Source organism: Strigops habroptila, chromosome 7 (genome assembly GCF_004027225.2).
Source record: "Strigops habroptila isolate Jane chromosome 7, bStrHab1.2.pri, whole genome shotgun sequence".
NCBI lineage: Eukaryota > Metazoa > Chordata > Aves > Psittaciformes > Psittacidae > Strigops > Strigops habroptila.
In genome coordinates, this window is record NC_044283.2 from 6,304,349 (window position 1) to 6,330,676 (window position 26,328).

Consider the following 26,328-nt stretch of genomic DNA (forward strand, 5'->3'; position numbering starts at 1 on the left):
CAATGTCAGATACAGTCTTCCAGTGCCTAAAAGGGGCCTAGAAGAAACCTGGAGAGGGGCTTTGGACAAGGGCTTGTAGGGACAGGACAAGGGGAATGGCTTTAAACTGACAGAGGGGAGAGTCAGACTGGATGTTAGGAAGAAACTTCCCTGTGAGGGTGCTGAGGCGCTGGCACAGGGTGCCCAGAGAAGCTGTGGCTGCCCCATCCCTGGCAGTGTTCAAGGCCAGGTTGGACACAGGGGCTTGGAGCAACCTGCTCTAGTGGAAGGTGTCCCTGCCTGTGGCAGGGGGTTGGAGCTGGATGAGCTTTAAGCTCCCTTCCACCCAAGCCATCTGTGATTCTATGAAGAGCAGCATTCCTCCGTGGCCTGGAGAAGTTAAAACTTACCTCTATTTTGCTCATTGGAAAGGAACAAGTATTTATTGATCTGAGTGATGTGGCCATTCATTTGTACAGCTGTAAGAAATCCATGTATGAGTATAGGTTTAGGGAGGCATAACTTACATTATTCTAGTGGACTTCTATTCCTTGCTCTTTGGTGGTGTCAGATAGCCGGCTATTTCTGTGTAGAAGTCAGACTTGGATTCAACAATGAGAGCTCACATAAAGACCAAGCTCTTTCCTTCCCTTTTCTCCTTTCTTCCCCCTTTTTCCCTTCTTATCAGTGAAGAAACATTGCTCAATGTTTCTTCACTTGCTGAAATCAGTAACTGGGGCTCTGTCCCCTTGCTGATCCAGTTTTAAACTGGTTGTACAATATAGCCCAGAGCTTATCACCCTGAAAGCCTTTTCTCTTTGCTACACCCCAACGTTATCACACATCCTTGCACAGGCATGTCTGCCTTTTGGAGCAAACCTTGCCTTCAAGCAGCAGTTACTGCCCCTCTGCTCCTGTACCACGAGGAACCCTTTCAGCTGTGGTTTGGTCTACCTCTAGCAGCTATTGTTCCAACTCATTCCTGACTTACCCTGATGTTGCTTCTCACTGCTGAAGCACTTTTGCCCTGCAGCATCATGCATCATTTTTTCCACAAAGAGAAGCAACTGTTCCCTACTTTTCACTAGATTATGGTTCAACTCTCTCAGGAATTACACCTTTGTTGCCTGTTGAAGATACCACCTCAACACCCACCTCCAGCTTCCTCTGCAAGCTGAGAAGAGCAGCACAGTGCTGTGGGCACCAGTTACTTCCAAGGCAGAGAACAAACACCACAGCCCTCAGCCCAGCCACCTCATGAGCTTTACTGCTGTGCTCTGCATGCACTTCACTTACCCTCTCACAGAGCAGCAACACTTTGACATCAACAGTGTTTGCTCAGGGAGTACAAGGATGCAGCCAGCTTCCTGTCAACCATTTATTACATGCAGCCTCCAGCTGTACACATTGTAGCTTTAACATCCTGAACAGTCCAAAGCCTATCCCAGAACACCCAAAAAGATGAGGACCACCACCGTGGGTGATGAGTATTGCATTTGCAGTGTTTACATACAGAGTAAACCTCGTATTTAAGTAGTTCAGTGAAGTTGGCTGGGAAGGAATTAAATCTGGCACAGGTTTAAGTCACAGGAGATCCAAGTGGCTCAAGCTGTCGATGTCTTGTCAGTGCTGAGCAGCCCCAGGAAGTGCCCTCCTGACTGCAGCCTTTCTGCACCTCAGCCACGTGGCAGCAGGTCATGGCTGCCCATCAGGAGCCTGCTGTGCATGTAGTGGTGTGGAAGATGCTGTGCTGGTGTAGCCCACGCTGTGTTTGAAGTCACCAAGAAGATTAAACAGGACACTCTCCAGCTTGCTCCCATGAGGACAACATGCTCTTGCCAAGCAGGGCTGGTATAGGAATGCTCTGGAATGCTCAGCAGTGCTGCAGCACCTCCCAGATGCTGTCCCCTCAGTTCTCACAGGAGCCTCCTGGCATCCAGGCAGTGGCTGTTCCCAGTTTTCCATTGAGGAAGGCAAGAGGGACAGCTACTCACGGTCGCTGCCACTATCGCTGTCGCTGTCACTATCGCTGTCACTGTCACTGTCTGACTGGCTGCTCTCCAATGTCTTCCTGCATGTGTAAAACAGTTCAGTGATCAGTGACTTCTGCTTGAAAAGACAGGTCTAAAACACAGGGTAAACCCCCTCCACAGAGAACATTATGGGCTGTGTGATGCCTATTATCCTCAAAGGACAGATCCACCTGGCATCTGGGGGAAGCACACCCACTGCCTTGGGAAAAGCCACTTCAGTTATCCAGAAGTGGTCTTCTGGATTCTTCAAGGACTTCTATGTATTCATTCCCAGACCACTGGTTCCAAACTGTGGTCCCTCAAGGTTAAACCCAGCAACTGAGCTTGGCTGCAGCAGCTCAGCAATGAACAATGATGCCTCGTGAGACATACTAAGATTAACCATGGGCCTCAGAACCTGTGAGCCATGTGCAGGCCCATCCTGTGCCCATTCCCTGCTTTTACTAGCCTGCAATCAGTTTCTTTTAGGTGGCCGGACCCAGTTAGGAAAAGATTCTGGGAAAGAAAGGTGGAAGCAGATCTGAGTGGTGGATAGAGCTAACCCCATTCCTCCTAGATGGGATGGATAGTGTGGAATCAAAAACAAAGGCCATTTTAGGAGTGTGAATCAACCAGAGCCCACACAAAGGCACATCATTCTGAAGCCACTTCTCTGCCATCTTTCCACAGGAATTACCCTTCCAACACCCTACTATACCCCTTCAGCAGTAATATGAAGTACTTAAACTTACTTTTGCTTTTCAGAGAGTTCAAATTCCTTCTCCGTTCTGCTTTTAAGCCTGTGAGATGCAGGAAGGCCGAGGGATGCTGCCAGCTTTACCAGCTTAATCGCCTCCTCTGGGCAGTTGGTTTGTTTAGCACAGTTCCAGAACCCATCCAACACCTGATCACTGCAAAAGCAAAGGCAAAGAGTGAGGTGGCCATTCACTTACAGCAGGGAACTCCTGCTTTAGAGGAAGTGACAGATCCTCACATCACTCCACCAGCCCATTTCTGCTCCTGCAGGAATTTCACCTCGGCCTTCACCCTGTACTAATGTGATGCACTTGGGAACTCCTATCCCAGCAGAAAGCTTTTAACCCCAACTATGATATGATTCTATAACAGAAATGCAAGATCTCAGCCTCTACCTGAAGTCAGACCCTAAAAGTACTTACCTGGGAATCCTATTGATTTGCTGGAAACGCTCCATCATGTTCCTGTTCAAAAGAAACCAAAATAGTCATTAAAAAAAACCCTACACACCACAGGAACAGGAAGAGACAGATATTGGATCTCCTGGAGAAGACAAGCCCCTGTTGAGACACAGGCAAGCTCAATTTCATGGAACAATCTTCCCCACGGATCTGAAACAGATCCCATGCCGTGTTCTCACAGATGCAGTGTGTGCCAGCTAACAGCACTGATGGCTTTAACACACAATAACTAGTGCAGAGAAACTAAAAGCTTGCTGGTGGGAAGCCTACTTGAAAGTATGGTGTATTTTTAGGAGGGTACTTGCCAAGCCTTTGTTTCAGACAAATCAGTGCAAAGAGAACATCTGTGTTTAACAGAAAATAGCTCAGAACCTTCAATTGGAAGCCAGCTATTTTCAATCAGCATTTCAAGTTGAGAGCAGGCAGGACAGCAAATTCTAGTTCTAAATATATCCTCTTTAGAGCTTTAAGTAGGGTTCATTCTAATTAAAGGTTTAATTAAACTCTAATTAATCTCTTGAGCAGTCTGAATTTCAAAGAGTTCTGGAGTTCTGGAAGCTGCAGGCAGCCAGCAGTGCTTAGTGAAGTGATAAACCCCACCTTGCCACAAGCAGCTGCAAGATGCTCTAAGGCAGCTGCTGCGTTAACTTCTAACCCATTATTAAGACAACTTGAAGCTGGTGCCAAGAATGAACAATAAAATTAGGGAAACCCCCCCTCACATTCCCAGCAGGATTTATCCCTTCCCTTTGCCCGCACCGGTATTCCATTGATTTTTGTGATTAAGCCTTGAGTTACAGGGTCAGCACCCAAGAGCTCACACGTACCAAGCATCCTGGGTCCTGCCAGCCCTGGCAAACAGGAGAGCGATGGAGCCCAACGTGCTGCTCGTCCACTCTAACGGGACCTGCTCCCTCCCACCCTGCTCGTGCACAGCTTTGATGTCTTCAGCACACTTGGCAAACGCCTGCTGGATCTGTGGGAAGATTGTGCCATTAATCCCAAACCCTCTACAATTAACATCTCCCCTTCGGTGCAATTCTTCCTCCAGGTTTGTGGTTTAAATGTGTGCATTAACCAAGGTTATTCCTCACAAAAATCCCTCACTTCTGTCAGCACAATTGTCCCCACCAGGCCAGCTCCAAGATGGCTTTGTAGGTACTTGAGAGCTTTGCAGTACACACAAGCCTTTAACCCTTCTCAGTTTGAGAAACCAGTTACTGCAACGACATCTTTGGCAAGAGTTCCTGAGTTCTGCCATGTGCTTCCACAAGGATGTGGCTGGCTGGGCTGGATTACTCTTCCAAACCCTGGTAAGGATGTGACCCTCTTCCGTGTTGAGGTTTCTCTGGAGGTTGAAGACAATTCAAAGGACTTAGCAGGCCTGGATGAGCTCACATACATCTGGGAATTTGGAATGGCATATGCACTGCAACTGGACCTCTAAGGCTGACCAGGGAGAATAAATCAGCACTTAAATACAGTCTGTGTGCTGCACACAGAAATGGGGATACAGTTCTACTCTTTTCACAGAGCCTCTGGACTGGTTTTGGCTGAGATAGAGTTAATTTTCTTCATGTTAGCTAGTAGAGGGCTGTGTTTTGGAGATGTGCTGGAAACAGTGCTGGTAACTTCGCTCTCTACAACCACCTGAAAGGAGGTTGTAAAGAGGTGGGGTTCAGTCTCTTCTCCCAAGTAACAAGCGACAGGACATGAGGAAACAGCCTCAAGCTGCACCAGGGGAGGTTTAGATGGAGATGAGGAACAATTCCTTCCCCAAAGGGTGCTCAGGCATTGGAACAGGCTGCCCAGGGCAGTGCTGGAGTCACCGTCCCTGCAAGTGTTCACACACCATATAGACAAAGCCCTCAGTGCCATGGGTTAGTGGTGGCCTTGGCAGTGCTGGGGTAATAGTTGGACTTGATGATCTTAAAGGTCTTTTCCAACCTAGTTTATTCTACGATTCTGTAACACAGGGATGTTTTAGCTCCTGCTGAGCAGTGCTTACACAGAGTCGAGGCCTTTTCTGCTCCTCACCCCACCAGTGAGCAGGCTGGGGGTGCACCAGCAGCTGGGAGGGGACACAGCCAGGACAACTGACCCAAGGGATATTCCAGACTGTATGGCATCATGCTCAGCATGTAAAGCTGGGGCAAGAAGAAGAAAGGGTGGTGGTGGGGAATATTTGCGGTGATGGCATTTGTCTTCTTGAGTAACCCTTACGTGTGATGAAGCCCTGTTGTCCTGGGGATGGCTGAACTCCTGCCTGCCCATGGGGAGTGGTGAATGAATCCCTTGTTCTGCTTTGCTTGCTCAGTTTTTGCTTTACCCATCAAACTGTTTTTATCTCAGCCTAGTTCTTGCACCTTTACCCTTCTGATTCTCCTCACCATCCCACTGGGGTGCAGGGAACAAGCAGCTATGTGGTGCTTTGCTGTATATGGGGTTAAGCAATGACAGCTTCCTTACCTCATCAGGGTGCTGCTCCCTGCTCATCAACGACAAGAACTCTTCCAACAGTTCTGCTCTCCTATTAAGCCCCATGTATTTCACATCTGTTAGAGAAAGGCAGCAGTTAGTATGTGTGGCTGGTACCTCTGCTCCCAACTCCAGGCAATATGCTCAGTGTATTGAACACCATTTCAGAAGGCATTCTCTGTGACGGAGCACGTCCTGTGTTAGTTCCCTTTCCCCTCATTATCAGGCCCTGAAGGTCCTAGGCATTAAGTGCATTATCCAAAAGGATTTCTTCTCCCTCTTCCTGCCAGCCTGCAGATTCCTGGGTGCCAGGCTGACTGCTCCCCTTGCTAACAGCCTTCAGGGTGCCCAGCACCCAGCCAGCCCACTGGTGGTGCTGACCATGGCACAGAACAGGGAAGGTAAGAGCACACAGAGCATTGTCAATAATATCAAGCAGTTACAGGTCCTAAGTGGGAAGATGGAGCTGAACTGCTGCTGGATAGTGAGACCCATGTCCCTCAGCGGCCAGGGACACCTCCACCACTGTCTGCTTCCTCTGAGGACCAAGTGGTGACTTGTATTCTTCTACAGAGCAAACCAAGTAGTGAGATTTGACCCCATCTGCAGAGGGTCCAGATGATCAGAAGCCATAAGCTAAGTGGTGCTATTAAATTCTGCTACTTATAAAATTGTATTACACTGATTCTACCTATAGAAATTCTATGCTAACCATAAAATCCTGTTAAGAAAATAAAGCTTTAATTGTAACTACAAATTAGTGCTGTCATCATTCTGCCCAGGATCCCTAAAGGAACCTGTGTGTCCCCTCTGGGTGACAGTAAGGTATTTTCTGTGTGCTAAAGCCTGTACCTGCATTCTTGTCTCCTCTTCTTAAGGGGCAAAGAACAGGTAAATAGTTTAAATGAGTGAACCCTGGGCTGTTGGTTAAGGTGCTGCTCTCTGGGAAGCATTTGGTTTTCCAAGACACTGATACTGGACTATGACACAGCCACACTGATAGTCTGTGCAGCCCCAAACATAGGTTCTGCCTTTCTCTAACACGACAGCCCCACCACTGCACTGAGGAGTAACAACCCTCATGCCAAAGCACCTGACTGTGGCTATTCTGAGCAGTGGGAAGTTCCCCAACTACCTCCCACTTAGGGATAAAAGCTCCTCACTTGTATCAGGCAAGTTGCCTCCATAGCCACGTGGCTATCACTAACCTTCCCAGACTGAAGGGATCCTTTCCAAGTAGTTGGCTGCATCCAGTGCTTGAAGGAGGTCCAGTATGTTTTTAGGAGTTGGATAGAAGAGCTGATGAAGCAAAAGAATCATTTCAGTAAGCTGTAACTGTTCTACTTCTCCACACCAAAGCTCTGAAGCTTACTCTGACACACACTTACCGAGCAGGACATTTCTTTGTACCATTTCAACACAACATCAATTTGTTCCATCATACACAACAAGGAGAAGAATTTTGACCTAGTGGAGGGGAGAAATGTTCTAATTCAGTAAGGATTAGATCAAGCAACCATACAGAAGCACCAGCAAATGATGATGTTCTGATCAGATCAATCAACTGTACCATTGTAATACTCCATACAATTAAACAAGCAGGATCAGTTTTATGAGAGAACTGACATAAGGCAATTGGCAGAATTCACAAGTTAGAGCATTGCACTTTAAAATCACTATGTTCTTTAAAATGCAATGTTCCTGCCTGATGCCAGGTTAGAGGCACCTGTATCTGTCTCAAATACAACCTCTAGTTAAGAGCCACTTTAAGAACTGAACTAAATTAACCTTGTTACTTGTGCAAGTTCTCAATACACACCTGGGACCTTAAGCCAATGTCCATACACCAAGGAATTCAATTTCCATTCATTTCCCTTGGTTTATTTACAGGCTAAATAAGGTGCAGCCATCTGGATCATCCCACCTCTGAAAATGCATCTTATTTTGATGGTAATTATTTTTCATCAGTTTCAAGGCCAGGTTGGACACAGGGGCTTGGAGCAACCTGCTCTAGTGGAAGGTGTCCCTGCCCGTGGCAGGGGGTTGGAGCTGGATGAGCTTTAAGGTCCCTTCGACCCAAACCATTCCATGACTCTTACGATGATTCTATCAATTCACTGGAGCATCTCTGATTCCAATGCCTTAACAGGTTTTTCTTCCAACCAGGAAGCTCCAGGTACTTACTTAGGTTCAGTGACTGTTGCGCTTAATAACATTGGTGAAGGTGTTTCAGATGCCACGATTACAGTGCCAAATTGTGGAACTACATGGGAATTTCATGCCTAAATAAACCCGCTGTGCTGCACCTTCTCTCCACACCACCATGCAGAGAGCTAGGTCTGACCTGTACGCTGTTTTGACGTTACCTCCTAAGCTCCCATCTTAAGTGGAGAACAGGACTGTAGAAAACACAACTGGTCAGTACAGTTGTTGGGTATTAAGCTGAACTGATGCTTCCAGACACTTCAGTTTGGGTAAGGCCACAAACTGAAGATAATCCCTAAGCTGTCACTGTCGTTAAGAGAGACCTAATTCCCAAACTGCACATAAAATAACCAGCTGGTGTTCACCGAAGCATGCTCTGCAATGTTTGAATCCTGGGCTGTATTCAAACTGATACCACTACACAAGACTCTCAATATCAGCTGCACTGCACTCACCAGTAGATATTTAACCGATCCATGCTCAAGAATTTCCAGTTGTCTCCGTTCTCCAAGGCCTTATTTAACCGGTAGGCAAGCTTGATGTCCTTAAGATCACAGCACTGTAATGAAACAGTTTGATTTTGGCTACAAATCCAACACTTCATACATCCCTCTGAGACTCACTTTCACAATGTATGAAGAGTTATGAGCTGAGAGCAACCATTTCTATCAGGACGCAATTCAGTGACTTCAGGGATTCTGTTTAGTTGAGACAAATGTGTGGTTCTCCCAGTGGACAAGAGCTTTCTAACCTAAACTGACACCTTCTGGTGCTGAGACTGTCCAGCTGCTGCAGTGTCACTAGAAACAGGAGGTAGGGCACAGTGGACAGAGACTTACGTAGCCATCTCTAGCAAGAGATGCATCCCATAGGCATGCACATTACCAGTTTAGCAGGTATGAAGCAAAGAACTGCAGAATCATGGAGGTAAGTTAGAGGAGGGGATGAACACAGGTGAAAAAGGGAGATATTGGGAGGTAAATCTTATAGGACAGGCTGGAAAACTCAGAGGCAATTCTTAGCTGGAGGGCTCAAAGGAATTCTGACTGCAGGGACGAGGCACTTACCGCTTGCATTGCAGTGGTAAAAAAGTTGGCTGAAAGAGAGAAAATGGAACCTGTGAGCTTCAAACTTTGCATGACACAGAGAGCAGCTCATTAACCCAGCCTCCAACAGGACACAAGAGACATGTTCAGTTAGAAAGCTGAATGTGTAGCTCTGTTTGACAAAGACTTTATATGTAGAGACTCTGGTGTGGCTTGAATTTTGCTAGCCAGTGTTGTGAGGCAACTATAGTGCCATGCTTTTGGAGACAGATTTAAGCAGATCTGTTTGACTTTAGGTTTACAAAAGTTACATTCTCTTGTTTGATGCAAGACAGCATTATTTGCCTTATAGGCAACAAAAAAGGCAGCCACATCACTCACCTTCTCTATTGACTCCAGTGGAAGAGAGCATGTGCTGTTCACGGCAGGTTACCCACCTCTCTAGTACACCCCAGAGCTGCCCAAGAACTGCCCCCCTGAAAATGTCTCTTTCCCATTTCATGACACTTTGACTCTGGTTTCTCTAAGTGACATTTCAAAGCAGCACAGAGACTGATGCTGCTTCAGGGAGGCAAAGAAAGCCACAGCAGGAGGAAGAACAGAAACTATCTGCTCAGTACCTCATTTCATCTGTGTGGTGAGAATTTAGGATAGGCTTTTATGGCTTTCTGAAGGAACCATAAGGGCACTGGATGCTGGCAGGGACTGAAACAATGGCTGGCAAAATGGGGGCAATTTACTTAAAGCCATTAGGTACAATACACCTCCCTTGCCCTTGCAAGATGTAATAAATTAACTTAACCTAAGCTTAATGAATGCAGATTGTGAGATATATTGAAGTCCCCACCATCATCAGGGTCCTGGGGAGTGAAACTCCTCTTTTCAACATCATCTAGCACCTCCGAGATGATACGCGACGGGTGAAGTTCAACTGTGGGACAAAAGAGAGAAGCAACATCACATCTCAGTTGTGCCAGACACTTCATTAATGAAGAGCAGCAGCCTGCAAATGCAATATGGGAATGGAAACAAGCAACATCACTTCAAACAAGTGTCATGATTCTCGTGGTGCTCTACACCAGCTGCAATTTTATTTGCTCTGAAGTTTGCTTTACTATTACCAGACTTCTACAGCACAAGAGGGCATCAAATCACATGTGTTGTAGTCAGATCCAGCCTCCTCAGAGACTGAGTAGCATCTGCTCTTTAGCTTTAGCAACTTGTGGCCACAAAGGGATAGGAAATGGGCTTTCAAGCACTCTTCCCACCCTGCAAGAGGTTATGATCCTCTGTAGAATCAGACTGCACAGGTAACACTAGGACTGCAAACACAGGAGGTTGTCTTTTCACCCATAAATCAACTGCCTTCACCCATCACATTTGGAAAGCACTTAAAGCAGATGTTAAACAGGACATGGTCATGAACTAAGCTGATGTTGCACGTACCGCCTCTATAAAACATGAAGAGAAGATGCTCGTACGTTGCAAGGCTAGGCTCTGGAAAGCAAAAACACTGAAGTTACTTTAACATTCTTGGCTGAGCTTTATGCCTGAGCAGCATGTATAAACTTACTCTAATTTCTACAGTACTACAATAAGGACCCAGTTGAGGAAGAGCCTATGGGCTAGAACACACTCCCCCACTGCATACACACATCTAAGTAGCTAAAGGTAACTACAAGTAAAAATGTAATGATAAACATGCTCCCAACTTACAGCCTACAGCACCAAAATGCTTCATTATTTGACCTAAAGGGCTAAGTGCAGCCACTGTGTTGCAATTACTAATCAACAAGGGCTGAAGATGATGATTCAGTCTGAAATCCACAGGCACTGGCTTGCTGAGTGGCCACAGCTTAGTACTTATCTTTACTTCTCAGTTCTCTTGCAGAAGGAAACAAATAGTGAAGTTGAGAACAGGGAGAAATGCTTTTTCCACAAGCCCTGGACTTCCTCCCTGCAACTAGGAATCACTGTAACTCCTCTACCAACTATTCTGGAGGTGGCACTGGAATATAACAACCATTCTGGTTCTCTTACCTATATCAAGTGCTTCCATTTCCTTTATTACCAATAACGACATATTTCTGCCTACACCACCACATCTTCTCAGGGTCTTCAGTAAAGCATTAAAAGTTAGTAGATTTGGTTGCACTTCCTGTTGAGCCATGTGATTCAGGAGGTCCTTAAAGAAGAATCCCCAAATCCTTAGTGCTTTGCATGTTATATAGATCACAGTTCAGCTGGCAGGTAGGTATACACTCATATCCTCAAGCTAATCCTTCTCACCCTCTTCAAGTGAATGACTCTACCTCAAGTGATCATTTATTAAGGGAATACCATCTAATTTTTACTTAATTTAATCAAAAAACAAGACTATAAAATTACATCAGATCAGACCTTGGAGAACTGCATCTCGTCAAGGGAATTCTTAAATTTACAAACTATTTTTCCTTACTGATGTTACGTCATTAAAATCAGAACCTCTCATGTCACCCCTCAAAATCCCCTTTCCATCCCACCCCAGGAATTACAATTCAAAGAGGTTTTATCTAAAATGGTTGGTTTGGTTTTATCTCCCAGCATAATTTCCCCATTACTTTCTGTCCAGGTATGTTCTCAAAAGGCAATGATCTCATTCTGCAAGGGCAAGGTTGGACTTTGCATGTTTTCCACTCCCCAATAGCTAGTTCCTATGTTTAAACCAGTGGACTTCATTTGCAGCAGGTATCAGTATCTTTGTACAAAGCTCTTGTTTTTAGTCATCTGCAAAATTCTACTGCTAAAGCAGACCCAGCCCCTACACTCTTACCCCTTTCCCACCTCTTCTGCTCTACTGCCTTACCTTAGCTAATTCCCGTCTTTCCAAGAACCTGTCCTTTAGATGTGGGACTGCTGAAATCAGTGCGTTGAAGGCGTGCACATCAGCTGGAAAGCGGAAGGTAATTCATTTTAACTGACAACTGCATTCTACAGAGAACACTTTGTGCTGACATGGCTCAGTTTTTGGCAAAGTCTCATGCAAACCTGGTTCCAAGTGAGCCAGCCACATGCCAGCTGCACTGGAACAAACAGCTTGCATTCAGCTCCCATGATCCAGCTGAGGTCCGTACCCCTGCGCCAATCATCACCGCCATGAAACACATACTCATGTACCCAACAACGGGTTTCTGTTACTTAGAAGACTACAAAGTAAAAGCAGGACACACTTACCCTTGTGTCTTTCGTTCAGCAAGTCTACGTACATGTCATAAGCTTTAAAAAAAGCCCCATGCTGCAAGAAACCAACAAAAAGAGAGTCTCTGTGACTGTGTGAGATCCTACAAGCTGAAAAAAGCCCCCCCAGCACTGAAGGATAACTTTACCTTCACCATCCCACGGATCATGGTGCAATAGGAGTGTGCATTCCTCTCTGGCATTATCTTAAATATCCTTTCAGCGTTGTTGTTCTCCCTAGAACCAACGAACAAGCTGAATGTTAAAGAATTCAACAGAAGATACCTTTAGGAAAAGGATTTAACATGCACAACACAAAGCAATGGGCTGCACACCCAAGGGCTGACATACAAATATATTACTTGTGATACTTTGAGCTATTCTACAATCACTTATTACATCTCCATCAATACTTTAAAAGATTAGAGATGTATTTAGCAAGTAACACCTGCCAGTATGGGCTGCTAAAGTCTTGGAAGTCTGTTTTGTATCAGTGCATGTGCACAACCCATTGAATACAGGAATACTGGCAATATTCTCTATACCTCCATCGAGGGCCAGATGACTGTGAACCTCTTTGGAATCGCCTCTTTGGAGCCTTCTGCTCTGAAGCATTCACCTGGAGAGATTTTGGCAGAAGTAAGTTTCACAAAGGTCAAAGCTGTGACTCAACATCAAATGCCGTGATTTGGGAACAACACAGAGGTCCAGCAACAATTTCTATGCTGCCAAAGGTGGATTTTAATGGGTTACATTGAAATAATTTCTATTATAGTGCTCAGGAAGCAATAACTAGATTAATATTTATGTTATTAAACATACTAACAAAGTAAATTATATGTATTTGTGGAGTTGGTGGGAACCACCAGATTATAGCAAATACTCTGTAAAACCCTTTCTCTCTCAACAGTCTTCCCAGGGACAGGTATTGTGCAACCTATCTACTGCTGCACCCTGTGACCTGATGCTCTAAGACTATACAAGGAGCCCTAAACTTCACTGAAATCTAGTTAATATGGTTCAGACTGGAAGAAAATTAACTTGTGATCTGCACTAGAGGTGTTCTTTGCATGTGACTATAAAAGCAAGTTCAGCAGAACTAAGCCAAGACAGGGTTCTGGTTACTCAGTTCAGCTTTATGGAAACTACTTTTGCTACTAGGTCAGACACTGGATTTTTATAACTGTTGGATCTCTTGGGAATGTTGACTGCATCTGACCCACCCCATCTCCCAGGCAGGTAATCACAGTACAAAGATCTTGACATCACCTTGATACACTCCCACTACATATGAGAGAAATAAAGAAATAGAGATCAACAGGGTTTTTATACCCCTGGTTCTTCCGAATCCTCTTTTGCTTCTTCCTTTTTTCCTTCCTCCTCTTTTTCCTGTGTGGATTCTCCATCTCCATAGAAACATAACAAATCTAAAAGGCTGTTTGTGGTCTCCAGAGATACAGGAGTACCTGTAGAAAATGAGGAGTAAAGAGTCACAGAGAAAGTAAAGAACACACCGTTCTACAGGCATATCAGAACACTTTTGAACACCCAGTTACACCACTTTGTTCTCTTTCAACATAAAGGCACTGTCTAGCAAGTGTGACACCAGTACTTCCACAAACCCATTCACAGCAGGAAACAACTTTAACACTGAACTAGAGTATCTGGGTTTTTGATTGAAGCCACTGAAAGAGGAGTTGTCCTGACTAAGTGGCAGAGGGAAGTGGCAGCTGAAACTGTGAAGCAGCACAAGCCCAACAGAGCAACTGAAATTTCCAGTGCTTTTCATAACTACTCCTAGGATATACCCTGCTGTGAAGAGCACTTTGTGTGTTCCACTCTCTATGAAACAGATTGAAAACCAACCAAAAGAACCCAGCTACTTGACAGAATCATCTCTTTTTCATCTTGTAGTAGATATGAGAAGGTCTCTCCTTCCCAGTAAGCCTTCCTCATCCAGAGGCTGGTGGCAGTTACAGTTTTCTATTGCCTTCTCCTTATTCACCACAACAGAAATAGGGTCCACATTAAGGAAGAACTGAGAAAGACTCATTTACTGAGGGCAGGTCTACAGAAGGGACACTCAGCTGCTGTGCTGCACCAGTCCAACACAGCAGCAAAGTGCTCAGCACAGATGCAGTTTATACCAACCAGGATGCTACTGCACGAGTGCCCTTGGAGGCTGAATGGCATCACCCAGTCACAGAGCATCTGCCTTGTAACAGTCTCTGCTCTGCTACATCACAGTTCTTTTACTTTGGAAGAGAAGGATGAAACTCCACACCCTATCATCTGCATCTTTACAGAAATCATTTGTTCTCCTTATCACCAAAGTGACATGGCAGACATGCAGCAGATAAGGAGGGCCCAGTGATTCTGGAGAATCCCTTCACCAGACCACAGTCAGTTGTGAAGGGCAGCAGTACAGTCATGAAACTGTCTCCACAGCCTGTGCCAGCTACTAAGATATTTTGGGCACAATTTAAGTAGAGCTGCACCACAGAATCTGGCAGGTGAGCACATACCTGCTTGTACAAGCTGATCAAACAGGTTCACAGAATCCTTCACCCTTCTGAGGTGGATATGCTCTTTTAGAGCTTCTTCACTCACTCCTTCAATCTGAGGTGTCAGAATCTCAGGCATAAAGCACTAAAAGCAAAGAGTGTAAGTTAGACATGATCTTAAACCTTCTCTAAATCATTGCTCAAACAACTAACCACATATAGAACCACAAAGTGGTTTGGGTTAGAAAGGACATTAGAGATCATCTAGTTCCAACCCCCTGCCATGAACAGGGACACCTTCCACTGCCCTGGTTGCTCAAAGGCCTTACTCCTACTCAGTATCCTTACTCTTCACCTAAGACACTGCTTTGATAATCTCCCAGCCCTCCCAGCCCAACAATAACAGTCCTTTTGGTGATGAAACAGCACACACCCTGATCTCTCACTTCCATGCTAGTAACTCAACATAGAATCACAGAATGGTTTGGGTTGGAAAGGACCTTAAGATCATCCAGTTCCAACCCCCTGCCATGGGCAGGGACGCCTCACACTAGACCATGTCACCCAAGGCTCTGTCCAACCTGGCCTTGAACACTGCCAGGGATGGAGCATTTACCACTTCTTTGGGCAGCCTGTGCCAGTGCCTCACCACCCTCACTGTAAAGAACTTCTTCCTTATATCCAACCTGAACTTCCCCTGTTTCAGTTTGAACCCATCACCCCTTGTCCTGTCACTCCAGTCCCTGATGAAGAGTCCCTCTCCAGCATCCTTGTAGCCCCCTTGAGATACTGGAAGCTGCTCTGAGGTCTCCATGCAGCTTCTCTTCTCTAAACACCTAAACAACATTTCTTTTCTTACTTTTATCTAAAGAACCTGACATGAGATTGAATGCCCAAGGAAAAACGTTCACTTCAGAAACACAATGGAAATACAGCACTGCCTTCACAGCTGTCTGCAAAACAGCTAACAAAATAATCCTTTTGTATTAGTTTTGGACCAGACAGTTGATTTCACTACCTGACAAAGCACAGACACAATGAAAATTAAAAGCAAAAAGCTTACTAGTACGTCGGGCTCTACAGAAATCTTGTCAAAATACTGAGGAAATTGCTTAATAATGAATTTTGCAGCATTTATCCCAGACTCCTTCGACAACGCAAACAGCCGCTGCACAGGAATGAGAGAGAAGAAGAAGAAGAGACATGTCGTTAGAACATCTTCCGTAACCCTGAGCATTCTGACAGGATCCAATTGAATTCCTGTTTCATTTGCAACTCCTAGCAAAAATACAGGCAGGAGACAATGTTCCAGAGACACATTCTGGTATTTATGCCAATATAAGAATGTCTGCTCTTTGATGAGACTGTCATTTACTTTCTTTTTACTTAGTCAAGATACAGAGCTCTGCACCAAAGCTGTGAAATGGTGCACTACTGCCTCGAGCTGAAAAGCAGCTCTGTTTTTAGAGTTATGGCACTTGGACATTTCTCTCCTTGGCTTTCATTTCCAAGAGCATCATCTGATTCCCATTTACCTCTTTTCCTCAAGTTCTAAAGCCTGTTTCTTTTCAAACTCTTTACATTTGACTGCTGTCTTCAGTGTTCTCAACGGCTTCACCTCTGATATGCAGCAGAACTGAAGCCACACTGATTTGCAATGAGGTATCTCAGCTCCCGGTCTTCTCTCACTACACTCCAATTAACATCACACGCAGCAGTTCCTTCTTGCCATCATTTCCACTTTTGCCTTCTCCCACCTCAGCTTCATGCTCTTTAATCTTAGGCAAAGGTAACATCAGAGGAAGCCTCCTTCCCTTCTTTCTCTCTCTTATCATCTTAATACTACTATTTGCATAAGCCTAAGTTAACAAATAGCTGCTCTGTGATAGAACTAAAATTCCTGGGGCTTGGCCAGGACAGTAAACTAGTAGCATGTAGTCTATGTAGTAACAGACAGACAAGTGATCTTGCGTGTTTTAAGTCATACATTTAATTAAAATTTAACTGTAAGCACAAAATCTCAGCACTTGGAGCACCACATATTCACAGTCTGTAATTCAGCTCACAGTTTTAATGTCTCACCTACAGAATTACTGTTCTCAGAACACGGAGAAACAGAACAACTCAGCAAGTGAGCCACTACCTTGCAGGAATGTTAACAGAGCTGTGCCAACTGGAAGGTCCCTACATGGGCAATAAGAAGAGAGAACTTTGTGTGTGCAGGGTGGATTTCTCTAGCATGCACAGAAATGCTCCAGTCATTATGCATTCAGAAAGACACAGAGGAGAAAAGAAATCTGATGACTTAATCTTCTTTTATAACTGCTGAAGCCCAGATGAAGGGGATCAAGGGGGAAGCTATCAAAGATCTGAAAGGAAATACTTACAAAATTGGCTGCATTTTTTGGCATAAGGTAAGGGTCATCTGGGAACATGTAATGAGCAGCAGTAGGATCCTGTAGAAAGCAGAACCCAAGGATTGAAATGTTTCGTTATGTATACATGCACACTGTAGTCATATCACACTGCCTCATGGCATTTAGGACACAATGAACACTTCCATCATAATCACCATCAGATGCCCATTTAACAGAAGCTCCTCCAGTTCAAAAGGGTTTAATCTGTTTGGAAATAGCTTAAAAGCATTTCCATTATACACACACACACAGAGGCTAACACAGTGACAACAAAAGGGCCCTTACTATAACATGGCAAGCAGCAAATACCCTGTGAAGTGAGGAGAAACCCAACCGTAACAGTCCTGGGGGAGCTGAGGGGACTTGCAGGAATAGACTGAACTTCCAGAATTACAGACAGACAGGATTAAAGGATCACAGCATTTACAGATGTTGAATAGACATTCACTGCTCTTTGCAAGGCTTGCTTTCTGCACTGAGATTGGGAAGAGGCAATCTGGACTGGGAAGCTGAACTGGTAAAGGAACTTGCTCCTGATGTTGACAGAAGCCATATCAAAGTATTACAGCTTTCACTGGGAGCTGCAGCTCTCTCTTAGCACTAAAATGAGGCTTTAAGGACACAGCAAAACGTGTTGAGCAAAAGTGAAACCCTCTAAAAAAAGGATTTTGGATCCATGCATCCCATCTTTCATTTATGGACAAAGCAGAAGTAAGAGCCCTCAGAGTGCAAGGCTGTCCCTTGAGATGGACAAACCGACCCATTTCCATGATCAAGGGAACTACTTACCCTTTTCACAGTAGAAGCCAATGTCTGAAGAACTGCCAGTTTATCCCTAAACATAAAGGAGCTCTGATTAATAGTCAGTTGCAGACTTTCAGTGTTATGCATTATACTGTATGTAGAGCAAGCACAGGCTTATCCTGGCCCCTGAGGATTTTCAATTCTAGGAAATAGGTTTTTGCTGCACTTAGAAAACACCACTTTTTGCAAAGGGAGGAAAACACAACTACTAAAATGGTCTCAGTTTTGGAACAACAACAGGTAAAAGACAAGACTGAGGAAAACCAAAAAAGCATGTGTGCTTCCTGCTACCACTCCTGCCATTATAAATGATTAAAAGAGGAACATTGGGAAGGGACACAGAATTCCCTGGAACGCTCCTCTCAGAGCCCCCCATCTGAGGGATGGAGACACAAGTCCCTCTCCAAGACAAGTCTTGGGAGGGAAAAAAAAACCCCAAAACTGTACTAGATTTTGCAGGACTCCTTAAGACTTTGCTGTATTTCAAGAAAAGGCAAGGCCAGTGAGAGGGTTTAGGTGAAGGTGGTCTTATTTTAGGTTGACATGCAGAAACCATTTGGCTATAAACTTAGTGTTTGCTGCAGTCATGCAAGTTCACCTTAGGTGCTTCCAAGAAAGCAGCTTTAGTTCAGCTGCATCATTTCTAACCTGGATGTATTCAGGCAGCTACCAATGGTCAAGTTGATTTAGCTGAAACACACCCCCATGCAGTCAAACTAAATGGATTTTACACATTTCCAGCAAATGGGATCCTTTACAAAGCAACAGAACTGTGCTTAAAAACACAGTCCTTATAACAGTTCTTAAAGGTCAGGAATGGAGTGTACTTACTCTGCACAGAGAGTAAGACTCAAGAATATTCTCAGAGCTCCCATTCAGCAGGGAAAGCCACGAGTGGGACATTAAATCCAGGAACACAGCAACCTGAATTTTCATGTTCACCTCTGGTGGACAGACTACATTCAGCTGCCTGACAATGGTTTTCTTCCAGGTCAAGAGAGATTCCAGCAATAAATACTCACCAGGTTTTCCTTCGGGGGAGCACAATTTCTTCTTGTGCAACTATGAGAAACAATATTCAAATTGTTATTAGACACAAGCAGATGCCCAAAGAAAATAATGAAAATCAATTTAAGCTGATCCAGCTCTAAAGGACTAAGCAAGGAGTTTCAAGCCACAGTTTAATGCAGGCCACAATTCACTGCAATGGTAATAGAAAAGGTGTCTGAATACTGCAGCAAAGTGCCCTTTTCTGCTCCAGCTGCTCAGTTCCTTCCACCCCAAGGATCAATTTTCCCATGTTTTCCCAAAGAGGAAAAGAGAAACACAACAATACCAAAATAAGCAAGCCAGAGGTTGTTAGTAAAGCGTCTTAGCAAATTCATTCACGTGGGACCTCCTGATTATGTGGGACCCCAGAGAGGGGTCTGCAGAGGCGCTTTTCCCACTGTCTCTGAGTTGATGCTTCCACAAGCTGTTAGTGACTGGCAGAAGCCTGTTCCCATGTGCAGCATGGCTCTGAGCACCCCAGCTCACTCTGCTCACAAAACTCAGAGCACAAATACGGTTAAGGAGTAAGGAGAATAAGAAAGAACATGAAGAAAACTGTCAGGATCAAGATGGAAAACTCCTTTTTATAGTTCATTCCATTTCAAAGAGCAGCTGGACAAATCAAGTTCATGCTCCTGGAGCAGAGAGCTGTTTGGTGGTGAGGTTGATCAAGTTAAGCCAGGAAATCTCTGCACAATGAAGAATGGGAAAGAAAATGCAACAAGGGGAAAGAGGGCATTCCATTCATATCTTCCTCATCTCCAAACACACATATGTTAAAAAAAACACATGCAAGAAACAAGTAATTAAGACATCATACCTTCTGAATTGTCTGCAGTCTTCCCAAGAGCTGTACTGCTAGAAGAACACCTATAAATGAAACAGAGTTTCTAGCTGTTCCTATATGCCACATAAACTTACGAGGTATGATTTTACCATCCCACATGTTGCATTTTGCCTGCAGAGTACTCAGTGGAGCGGGACCTTTTTGCTTGAGACACACCCTGAAAGCAACCTCCCCCCTTCATCTGCTTTTTCATACAATCATAGAATCAAACAGGTTGGAAAAGACCTTTAAGATCATCAAGTCCAACCTTTACCCCAGCACTGCCAAGGCCACAACTAAACCATGTCACTGAGGGCCTCGTCTACACAGTTTTGAACTGTGATTCCACCACTGCCCTGGGCAGCCTGTTCTAATACAGTGAAGGAACTGTTCCTAATCTCCAGTCTAAACCTCCCCTGGTGCAGCTTGAGGCCGTTTCTTCTTGTCCCACCCCTTGTTACCTGGGAGAGGAGATGAACCCCACCTCACTACAACCTCCTCTCAGGCAGCTGTAGAGAGCAATAAGGTCCCCCCTGAGCCTTCTCTTCTCCAGACTAAACCCGCCCAGCCGTTCCTCATCACACTTGTGCTCCAGGCCCTGCACCAGCTCCGGTGACCTTCTCTGGTCCCGCTCCAGCACCTCAATGTCTCTCTTGTAGTGAGGGCTACAGAACTGACACAGGATTCGAGGTGCAGCCTCACCAGTGCCCCAGCACAGGGGATGATCACTGCCCTGGTCCTGCTGCCACACTGGTGCTGATACAGGCCAGGATGCTGTTGGCTCCTTGGCTGCCTGGGCACAAACTCATGTTCCGCTCCGTCAATCAGCTGGATTCAGCTCTAGGCAGCACTTAACCGCTCAGACTCACTCCCGGGGCGGCTCCGAGCCCCTGAGCACATCACAAAGGGAGAAACACCCAGATGAAGGGCTCCCCTCAGACCCCGCCATGACACCCCCTCACGCCGCCACTGCGCATGCGCAGCCTTTCCCGCCTCACCTCCCCTGCCCACCACCACTCCCCCGCTGCTCCCGCACGGTGCCATCGCCGCCGGGCCCTGCTCTCCCCTGCGCTGCGGGACCCTTACCGGTAGCACTCTCTCCTCCCGCCCAGCACGCAGCACCGCCGGCTCAGCGACAAGACCCGCCGCCAAGAACTACGCCCCATCCGCCGCGCCGCCATGCCAGCCCTCCCGCACTGCGCTCTGGGAAGCTGGGCGGTACCACTGCCGCCGTGAGGGGGAGAGACCGCCCCTCCGCGGTGGTGGTATCGCCCAGCCCCGCCTGCCCGCGGCCGCCGGGACCGCGTGGTGCCGCCCGTGTAGACAGGGACGAAGTGTCGGCCGGGGAGGACTCGTTCGTTCACCATGAGGCCGCCGAAAGTGGTGCCGTGGCGGCGGCTGGTCGGGGTCTCCTTCGGGATGTACACGGCCGAGGAGATCAGGTGAGGGAACACGGTAGGCGCTGCGTTATCCGCATCCTCTGCGTTGTGGCTGCCGCTGAGGACTACAACTCCCGGCGTGCCCTGCGGCGGAGCGACGGGCCGCTTAGCGGGCTGCAGGCGCGGGGCATGCTGGGAGGTGTAGTCCGGCTGCGCCATGGCCCTTGGAATGGCGGCAAGGGGGGTGTGTGGTGTGTGTATTGTGGTGCGGGGCTGAAGGGGGCTGAGGGAAGGGGTATGATAGGAGACAGGGCGGCCTGTCTCCTCTCTGTCAGGAGAGCCCCTCGCTGGCACTGGAGTCGAGGGGAGTGTGGCCACTTAGAATCATACTGTCGTAGAATCAGCTGCGTTGGAAAAGACCTTTAAGTTCACCAAGTCCAACATTACCCCAGCACTGCCAAGGCCACCACTAACCCCTGTCACTGAGGGCTTTGTCTGTATGGTTTGTGAACCCTTGCAGGGACGGTGACTCCAGCACTGCCCTGGGCAGCCTGTTCCAATGCCTGAGCACCCTTTCGGGAAGGAATTGTTCCTCATCTCCATCTAAACCTCCCCTGGTGCAGCTTGAGGCCGTTTCCTCTATTCCCGTCCCTTGTTCCTTGGGAGCAGAGACCAGCCCCCTCCTGGCTCCATCCTCCTGTCAGGCAGTTGGAGAGAGCGATAAGGTGCCCCCTGAGCCTTCTCTTCTCCACACTAAACCCCCCCAGGTCCCTCAGCCGTTCCTCATCACACTTGTGCTCCAGGCCCTGCACCAGCTCCGGTGCCCTTCTCTGGCCCCGCTCCAGCACCTCAATGTCTCTCTTGCAGTGAGGGGCCCAGAACTGGCACAGGATTCGAGGTGCAGCCTCACCAGTGCCCAGCGCAGGGGGATGGTCACTTCCCAAATCCTCTGGAAGGAAAAGCAGAAGCACTTCCATGCGCTCCCAGGGCTGCAGGATGCAGCATAAACTCACTTCATGAGGGCAAAGGCTGTGCTGCTCTTGGGTTTATACATCTCCCACTTCTTGAGAGGACATGCAGACAAAGTCACTTGACTTCTTAATAGCATGGCTAAAGGTGGAAAAGAAGTATTTGCTGTGGTATGAATGATTGTACTCAGACAATAAAATCAATGACACAGAAATTCCCACTGCATGTGTAAAATGACTTCAAAAAGATGTTACCATCAATAAAAAATTTTACAGATACCGAATGTCAATGCTAGTTGTATCATTCAAGTGTGTATCCCGTGGCTGTTTGCTGCCACTGATTTTTGTTCTTTTCTTCCAACTTCAGGAAACTGAGTGTAAAACCCATAACAAATCCTCAGTACTTGGACAATGTGGGGAATCCAGCCACTAATGGACTCTACGACTTGGCTTTGGGACCTCCAGACTCCAGAGAAGTGTGTGCAACTTGTATGCAGAACTTCAGCAACTGCCCTGGTCATTTTGGCCATATAGAGCTGCCTCTGACTGTCTACAACCCTCTGTTTTTTGATGTATGTATGCTGGTGATGGTCAGACTGCACATGTGCTTCATGTGGGTGTTTTTCCAAAGAGTCATCTTCTAAATGGAAGAGGATTCCTGGCTGTAAGAGTAGGATTTGCCTTATTTTGGAGGACCATGAAGATTGCTCAGAAGGCTGGAGGACCTCTCCTATGGAGACACGTTGAGAGAACTGGGCTTTTTCAGCCTGGGGAAGAGAAGGCTCCTTAAAGGGAGACCTTAGAGCAGCTCCAGTGCCTAAAGGGGCTACAAGAAACCTGGAGAGGGGCTTTGGGCAAGGGCCTGTAGGGACAGGACAAGGGGAATGGCTTTAACCTGCCAGAGGGGAGATTGAGATGAGCTCTGAGGCAGAAGCTCTTCCCTGTGAGGGTGCTGAGGCGCTGGCACAGGGTGCCCAGAGAAGCTGTGGCTGCCCCATCCCTGGCAGTGTTCAAGGCCAGGTTGGACACAGGGGCTTGGAGCAACCTGCTCTAGTGGAAGGTGTCCCTGCCCATGGCAGGGGGTTGGAACTGGATGAGCTTTAAGGTCCCTTCCAACCCAAACCAGTCTGGGATTCTGTGATCTAATCTGATTGTAGTTTTTACTTCTCTCTGGAGTCTGAGGAGTGGGACTATTTGCACTACTTGCAGAGGAAGGTTCATCTGGCCTGTAACAGGAACCTGTTTTGTGATGAATTTCCCTCCTGAGGGGCTGATCTCCCTATTTACAGCAGCTGGCTCCTGCACAGGATGTCAGTTGAGACTAAACCCCTCACTTTCAGATGACTGAAGTTAGTATGAGTTCCATCCCACTTCTAGTGTTGTCCCACCTTTGATGTAAAATACTTGTATTTGACCAAGGAATAAAATCATGCAGCAGTAATTCCAGCCTTCAGTTGTGTGCAGAGCTAGGCTGAATAATAAAAACGACTGATATACTCCCAGAGCTGGAGGAGAATGTGGTTGCATGAGGAATCTTGAGAAACTCTGATAGTACCTGTGACCAGAACCTTTCATTTTACTAGTGTGGAGTTTTGAGTGCCACATTGTCCTTTATAGAACAAGCACAAGCCATTAGAAGCTGTAATCACAGTGCTGTGTAAGGGCAGCTTTGGTCCCAGAGTTGCTGTAGATATAAAAGGCCTTTCCTGTATCTATTATTTAGACAGCCTGCAGATAGTTTGTCTACAGATCATGTTTTACATACGAATTTTTGTGGTTGAAAAGTCTTTTTTTCCCCAGTCCAATTCTTTATGATTAAGTTGAACAACGAGTCTGGTTTCTCAACTATAGTAGCACCTTCTTTAAATTCAAACAAATCTACTTGCATACTGTTCAAGCTAGGAAATATACCAGGATAACTCTTTTTTTCCCTCTTTCTTTCCAGAAATTATACCTCCTCATCCGAGGTTCTTGTTTAAAGTGTCACATGCTGACATGTAGTCGAGCTGTGGTTCACTTACTGCTGAGTCAGCTGAAGGTTCTGGAGAAAGGGCTGCTTCATGCTGTCCATGATCTTGAAGTCGTTCTGAACAGGGCAAGTACTGTGTAATTCCCCATTCCTTTTTGTGTTGATAGTCCTGTGAGTTTAGAGCTATCCCAATTTCTTGTATTGTCTTTCTTTTAGTTTTTAGAGCAATGTGCAGATGCAACAGGTTCAGAAATAGAAGAAGAGCTAAATCGCCATGTTCAGGAAATACTAGAGAGTTACCAAGTAAAAGATCAGTGTTCAAATGTAAGTACAGTCAGTGCTTCTCCTCAGATATTGGGTTTTGTTGTCCTAAAACAGTGACGTGCAAGAAAGTCTGTCTTTGTGTAGACTCTAGATACTGTCCTGGAGTTCTAAACTGGGTTATACTTGGAGGACTTTCGGAGTGAAATGTCTGAAATGAAGCTTAAAGAGATTTTATTTCCTGTTAGTTAAACTATTAGGTTTCTGGCAAATACATTTTGTGTAAGGAAATGTTTTGATGGTGTAAATTTCATATAAAAATGATGTGAAACTGCTGTCAGTACCTTACCTACAGATGTTGGTACTTCTTTGTGTGTTGCTCCAGCTGTTGGGAGCACTCATGCATCCACCAAGTCTGCACAATCACTTACAGTGAGATTTTTCAAGAGAGCTTTGTAATAGACTTTTTATTTCCATTTAAATGCAGTTTAATGTACAGTGTTAAAGGAAAATATTGATGAAGAAGCTGGTTGAAGGTCTGACATCTTAGAGCAGATTTGTTCATAAGCCAAGTTTAATTCCTTAATCACTGATTTCAGAACTAACCTTAAGCACTTTGTAAATTATACAGAAGTAATTTTTCTCCATCTTTTACCTCCTTAAATCACATTAGAGAAAAGCTTTAAAATTCAGCACTGCCTTGAAAAATAAAATCTGTTTCTGAAATAAATTGAAAAAGGAGGGTGGTGAGCCCTGGGAGGTGTATGTGTCCAGCAAATATGGGAAGATGATTGAAGAAGAGTAGGGATCAGGGCAATGAATTAAATCAGTATAAAGGACTTGTGTGCATTGAAACTATATCATGTTTGTGTGGATAGTTAACATTAATTGTGTAATGTTTAAGGGATTCTTCATAGCAAATGTTCTTATTTAGTTTTGTTATTTCATTATTTAAAGTTGGGTTTTTCTTCTTTTCTTTATCAGGTCAAAAATGTTTGTGAGTGTAGAAATAAACTAATAGCACAGTTCTGGAAAACACACATGGCTTCAAAGAAATGCCCAAACTGCAAGTAAGTTTAACTGCATGAGGAAGTAAATAGCTGGTGTAAAGTTAAATGTTGTGAATGTTTGTATTGACTTTTATCCACCTTTCCTGGTTTTCTTGTTTTTCCTTGAAGATCTAGGAGATCGCTAGTGCGAAAAGAGCACAACAGCAAGCTGACAGTAGTCTATCCTTCTACAGTGTACCATAAGTCAGGAGAGGAAGGCATTACAGATGAGCCAGCAGGTAGGATGTTTGTCTTCTACTCAAACATATTTGCACGTATTTTCCTGTATTTAAGATTCCTAGCTATGCACTTGTGACTCCTTTATCAAAAATGGGAATAAACCAGGAAGCTCAGCAGTAGGGGAATACCCATGTCATGGTTTAACCCCAGCTGGCAGCTCAGTACCTGCCAAGTGGGATGGGGAGGAGAATCGGAAGAAAGGTAAAACCCATGGATTGAGTTAAAAACAGTAATTAAAATAAAGTACAGTATAATACTAACACTAGTACAACTAAGAATGGAAAGGGAAATAGCAAAAAGAGATATAAGCAAAAAACCCCCAACAAACAGCAGTGATGCACAATACAACTGCTCACCACTCACTTACCAATACCCAGCCCATCCCCAGCAGCGATCCATCCCTTCCAGGTGACTCCCCCCAGTTTCTATACTGGGCATGACGTGCTGTGGTATGGAATACCCCTTTGGCTAGTTTGGGTCAGGTATGCTGTCTCTGCTCCCTGCTGGCTTCTTGTGCCCCTCCTCACTGACAGGGCATAAGAGACTGAAAAGACTTAATCGGGGTAAGAGCAACGTCTGAAAACATTGTGTGTTATCAGCGTTATTTTCAGGCCAAAGCCAAAACACAGCACTGCACCAACTACTAGGAATAAAAGTATCTCTATCCCAGCTAAAAGCAGGACAACCTGACTGCATGAAATTTCTTTA

The 26,328-nt window shown here is 45.6% G+C and overlaps 2 protein-coding genes and 1 non-coding gene across 3 annotated transcripts in view; 1 reads left to right on the forward strand and 2 right to left on the reverse strand.

The window, feature by feature from the left end:
• Window positions 1-1,343: 1,343 nt before the first annotated feature.
• Window positions 1,344-20,950, reverse strand: PTCD3 (pentatricopeptide repeat domain 3). Its single transcript, XM_030491900.1, has 24 exons — window positions 20,841-20,950; window positions 19,749-19,798; window positions 18,901-18,940; window positions 17,864-17,909; window positions 17,045-17,113; window positions 15,721-15,825; window positions 14,679-14,802; window positions 13,486-13,619; window positions 12,699-12,772; window positions 12,303-12,390; window positions 12,151-12,211; window positions 11,783-11,865; window positions 10,978-11,122; window positions 10,384-10,434; window positions 9,785-9,868; window positions 8,959-8,987; window positions 8,347-8,450; window positions 7,075-7,153; window positions 6,895-6,985; window positions 5,678-5,763; window positions 4,036-4,184; window positions 3,170-3,211; window positions 2,744-2,902; window positions 1,344-2,050 (listed from the first exon to the last, which is right to left on the reverse strand). The coding sequence occupies exons 1-24, from the start codon at window positions 20,933-20,935 to the stop codon at window positions 1,966-1,968; spliced, it is 2,073 nt and encodes a 690-aa protein (XP_030347760.1). The 5' UTR covers window positions 20,936-20,950; the 3' UTR covers window positions 1,344-1,965.
• LOC115611081 lies at window positions 11,932-12,074 on the reverse strand. Its single transcript, XR_003992455.1, has one exon. It is a non-coding gene; the product is annotated as a small nucleolar RNA SNORD94 (small nucleolar RNA).
• Window positions 20,951-21,034: 84 nt separating the features above from the next.
• Window positions 21,035-26,328, forward strand: part of POLR1A (RNA polymerase I subunit A) — a 35,914-nt gene continuing 30,620 nt past the window's right edge. Inside the window, exons 1-6 of the mRNA XM_030491899.1 lie at window positions 21,035-21,196; window positions 22,469-22,673; window positions 24,047-24,196; window positions 24,287-24,394; window positions 25,316-25,401; window positions 25,510-25,619. Of these exons, the coding sequence (XP_030347759.1) occupies window positions 21,120-21,196; window positions 22,469-22,673; window positions 24,047-24,196; window positions 24,287-24,394; window positions 25,316-25,401; window positions 25,510-25,619 (736 nt within the window). The 5' untranslated portion in view covers window positions 21,035-21,119. The remainder of the gene's footprint in view (window positions 21,197-22,468; window positions 22,674-24,046; window positions 24,197-24,286; window positions 24,395-25,315; window positions 25,402-25,509; window positions 25,620-26,328) is intronic.

Bases quoted from the DNA above. Each gene is read 5' to 3' on its own strand.
- PTCD3 (XM_030491900.1), bottom strand. From the start codon at position 20,935: ATGGCGGCGCGGCGGATGGGGCGTAGTTCTTGGCGGCGGGTCTTGTCG. The intron at 11,866-12,150 runs GTAAGTGTGTCC...TCCGCTTTCCAG, and splicing joins GCTGAACGAAAGACACAAGG to CTGATGTGCACGCCTTCAAC. The intron at 9,869-10,383 runs GTACGTGCAACA...TTTGTCCCACAG, and splicing joins CTTCATGTTTTATAGAGGCG to TTGAACTTCACCCGTCGCGT.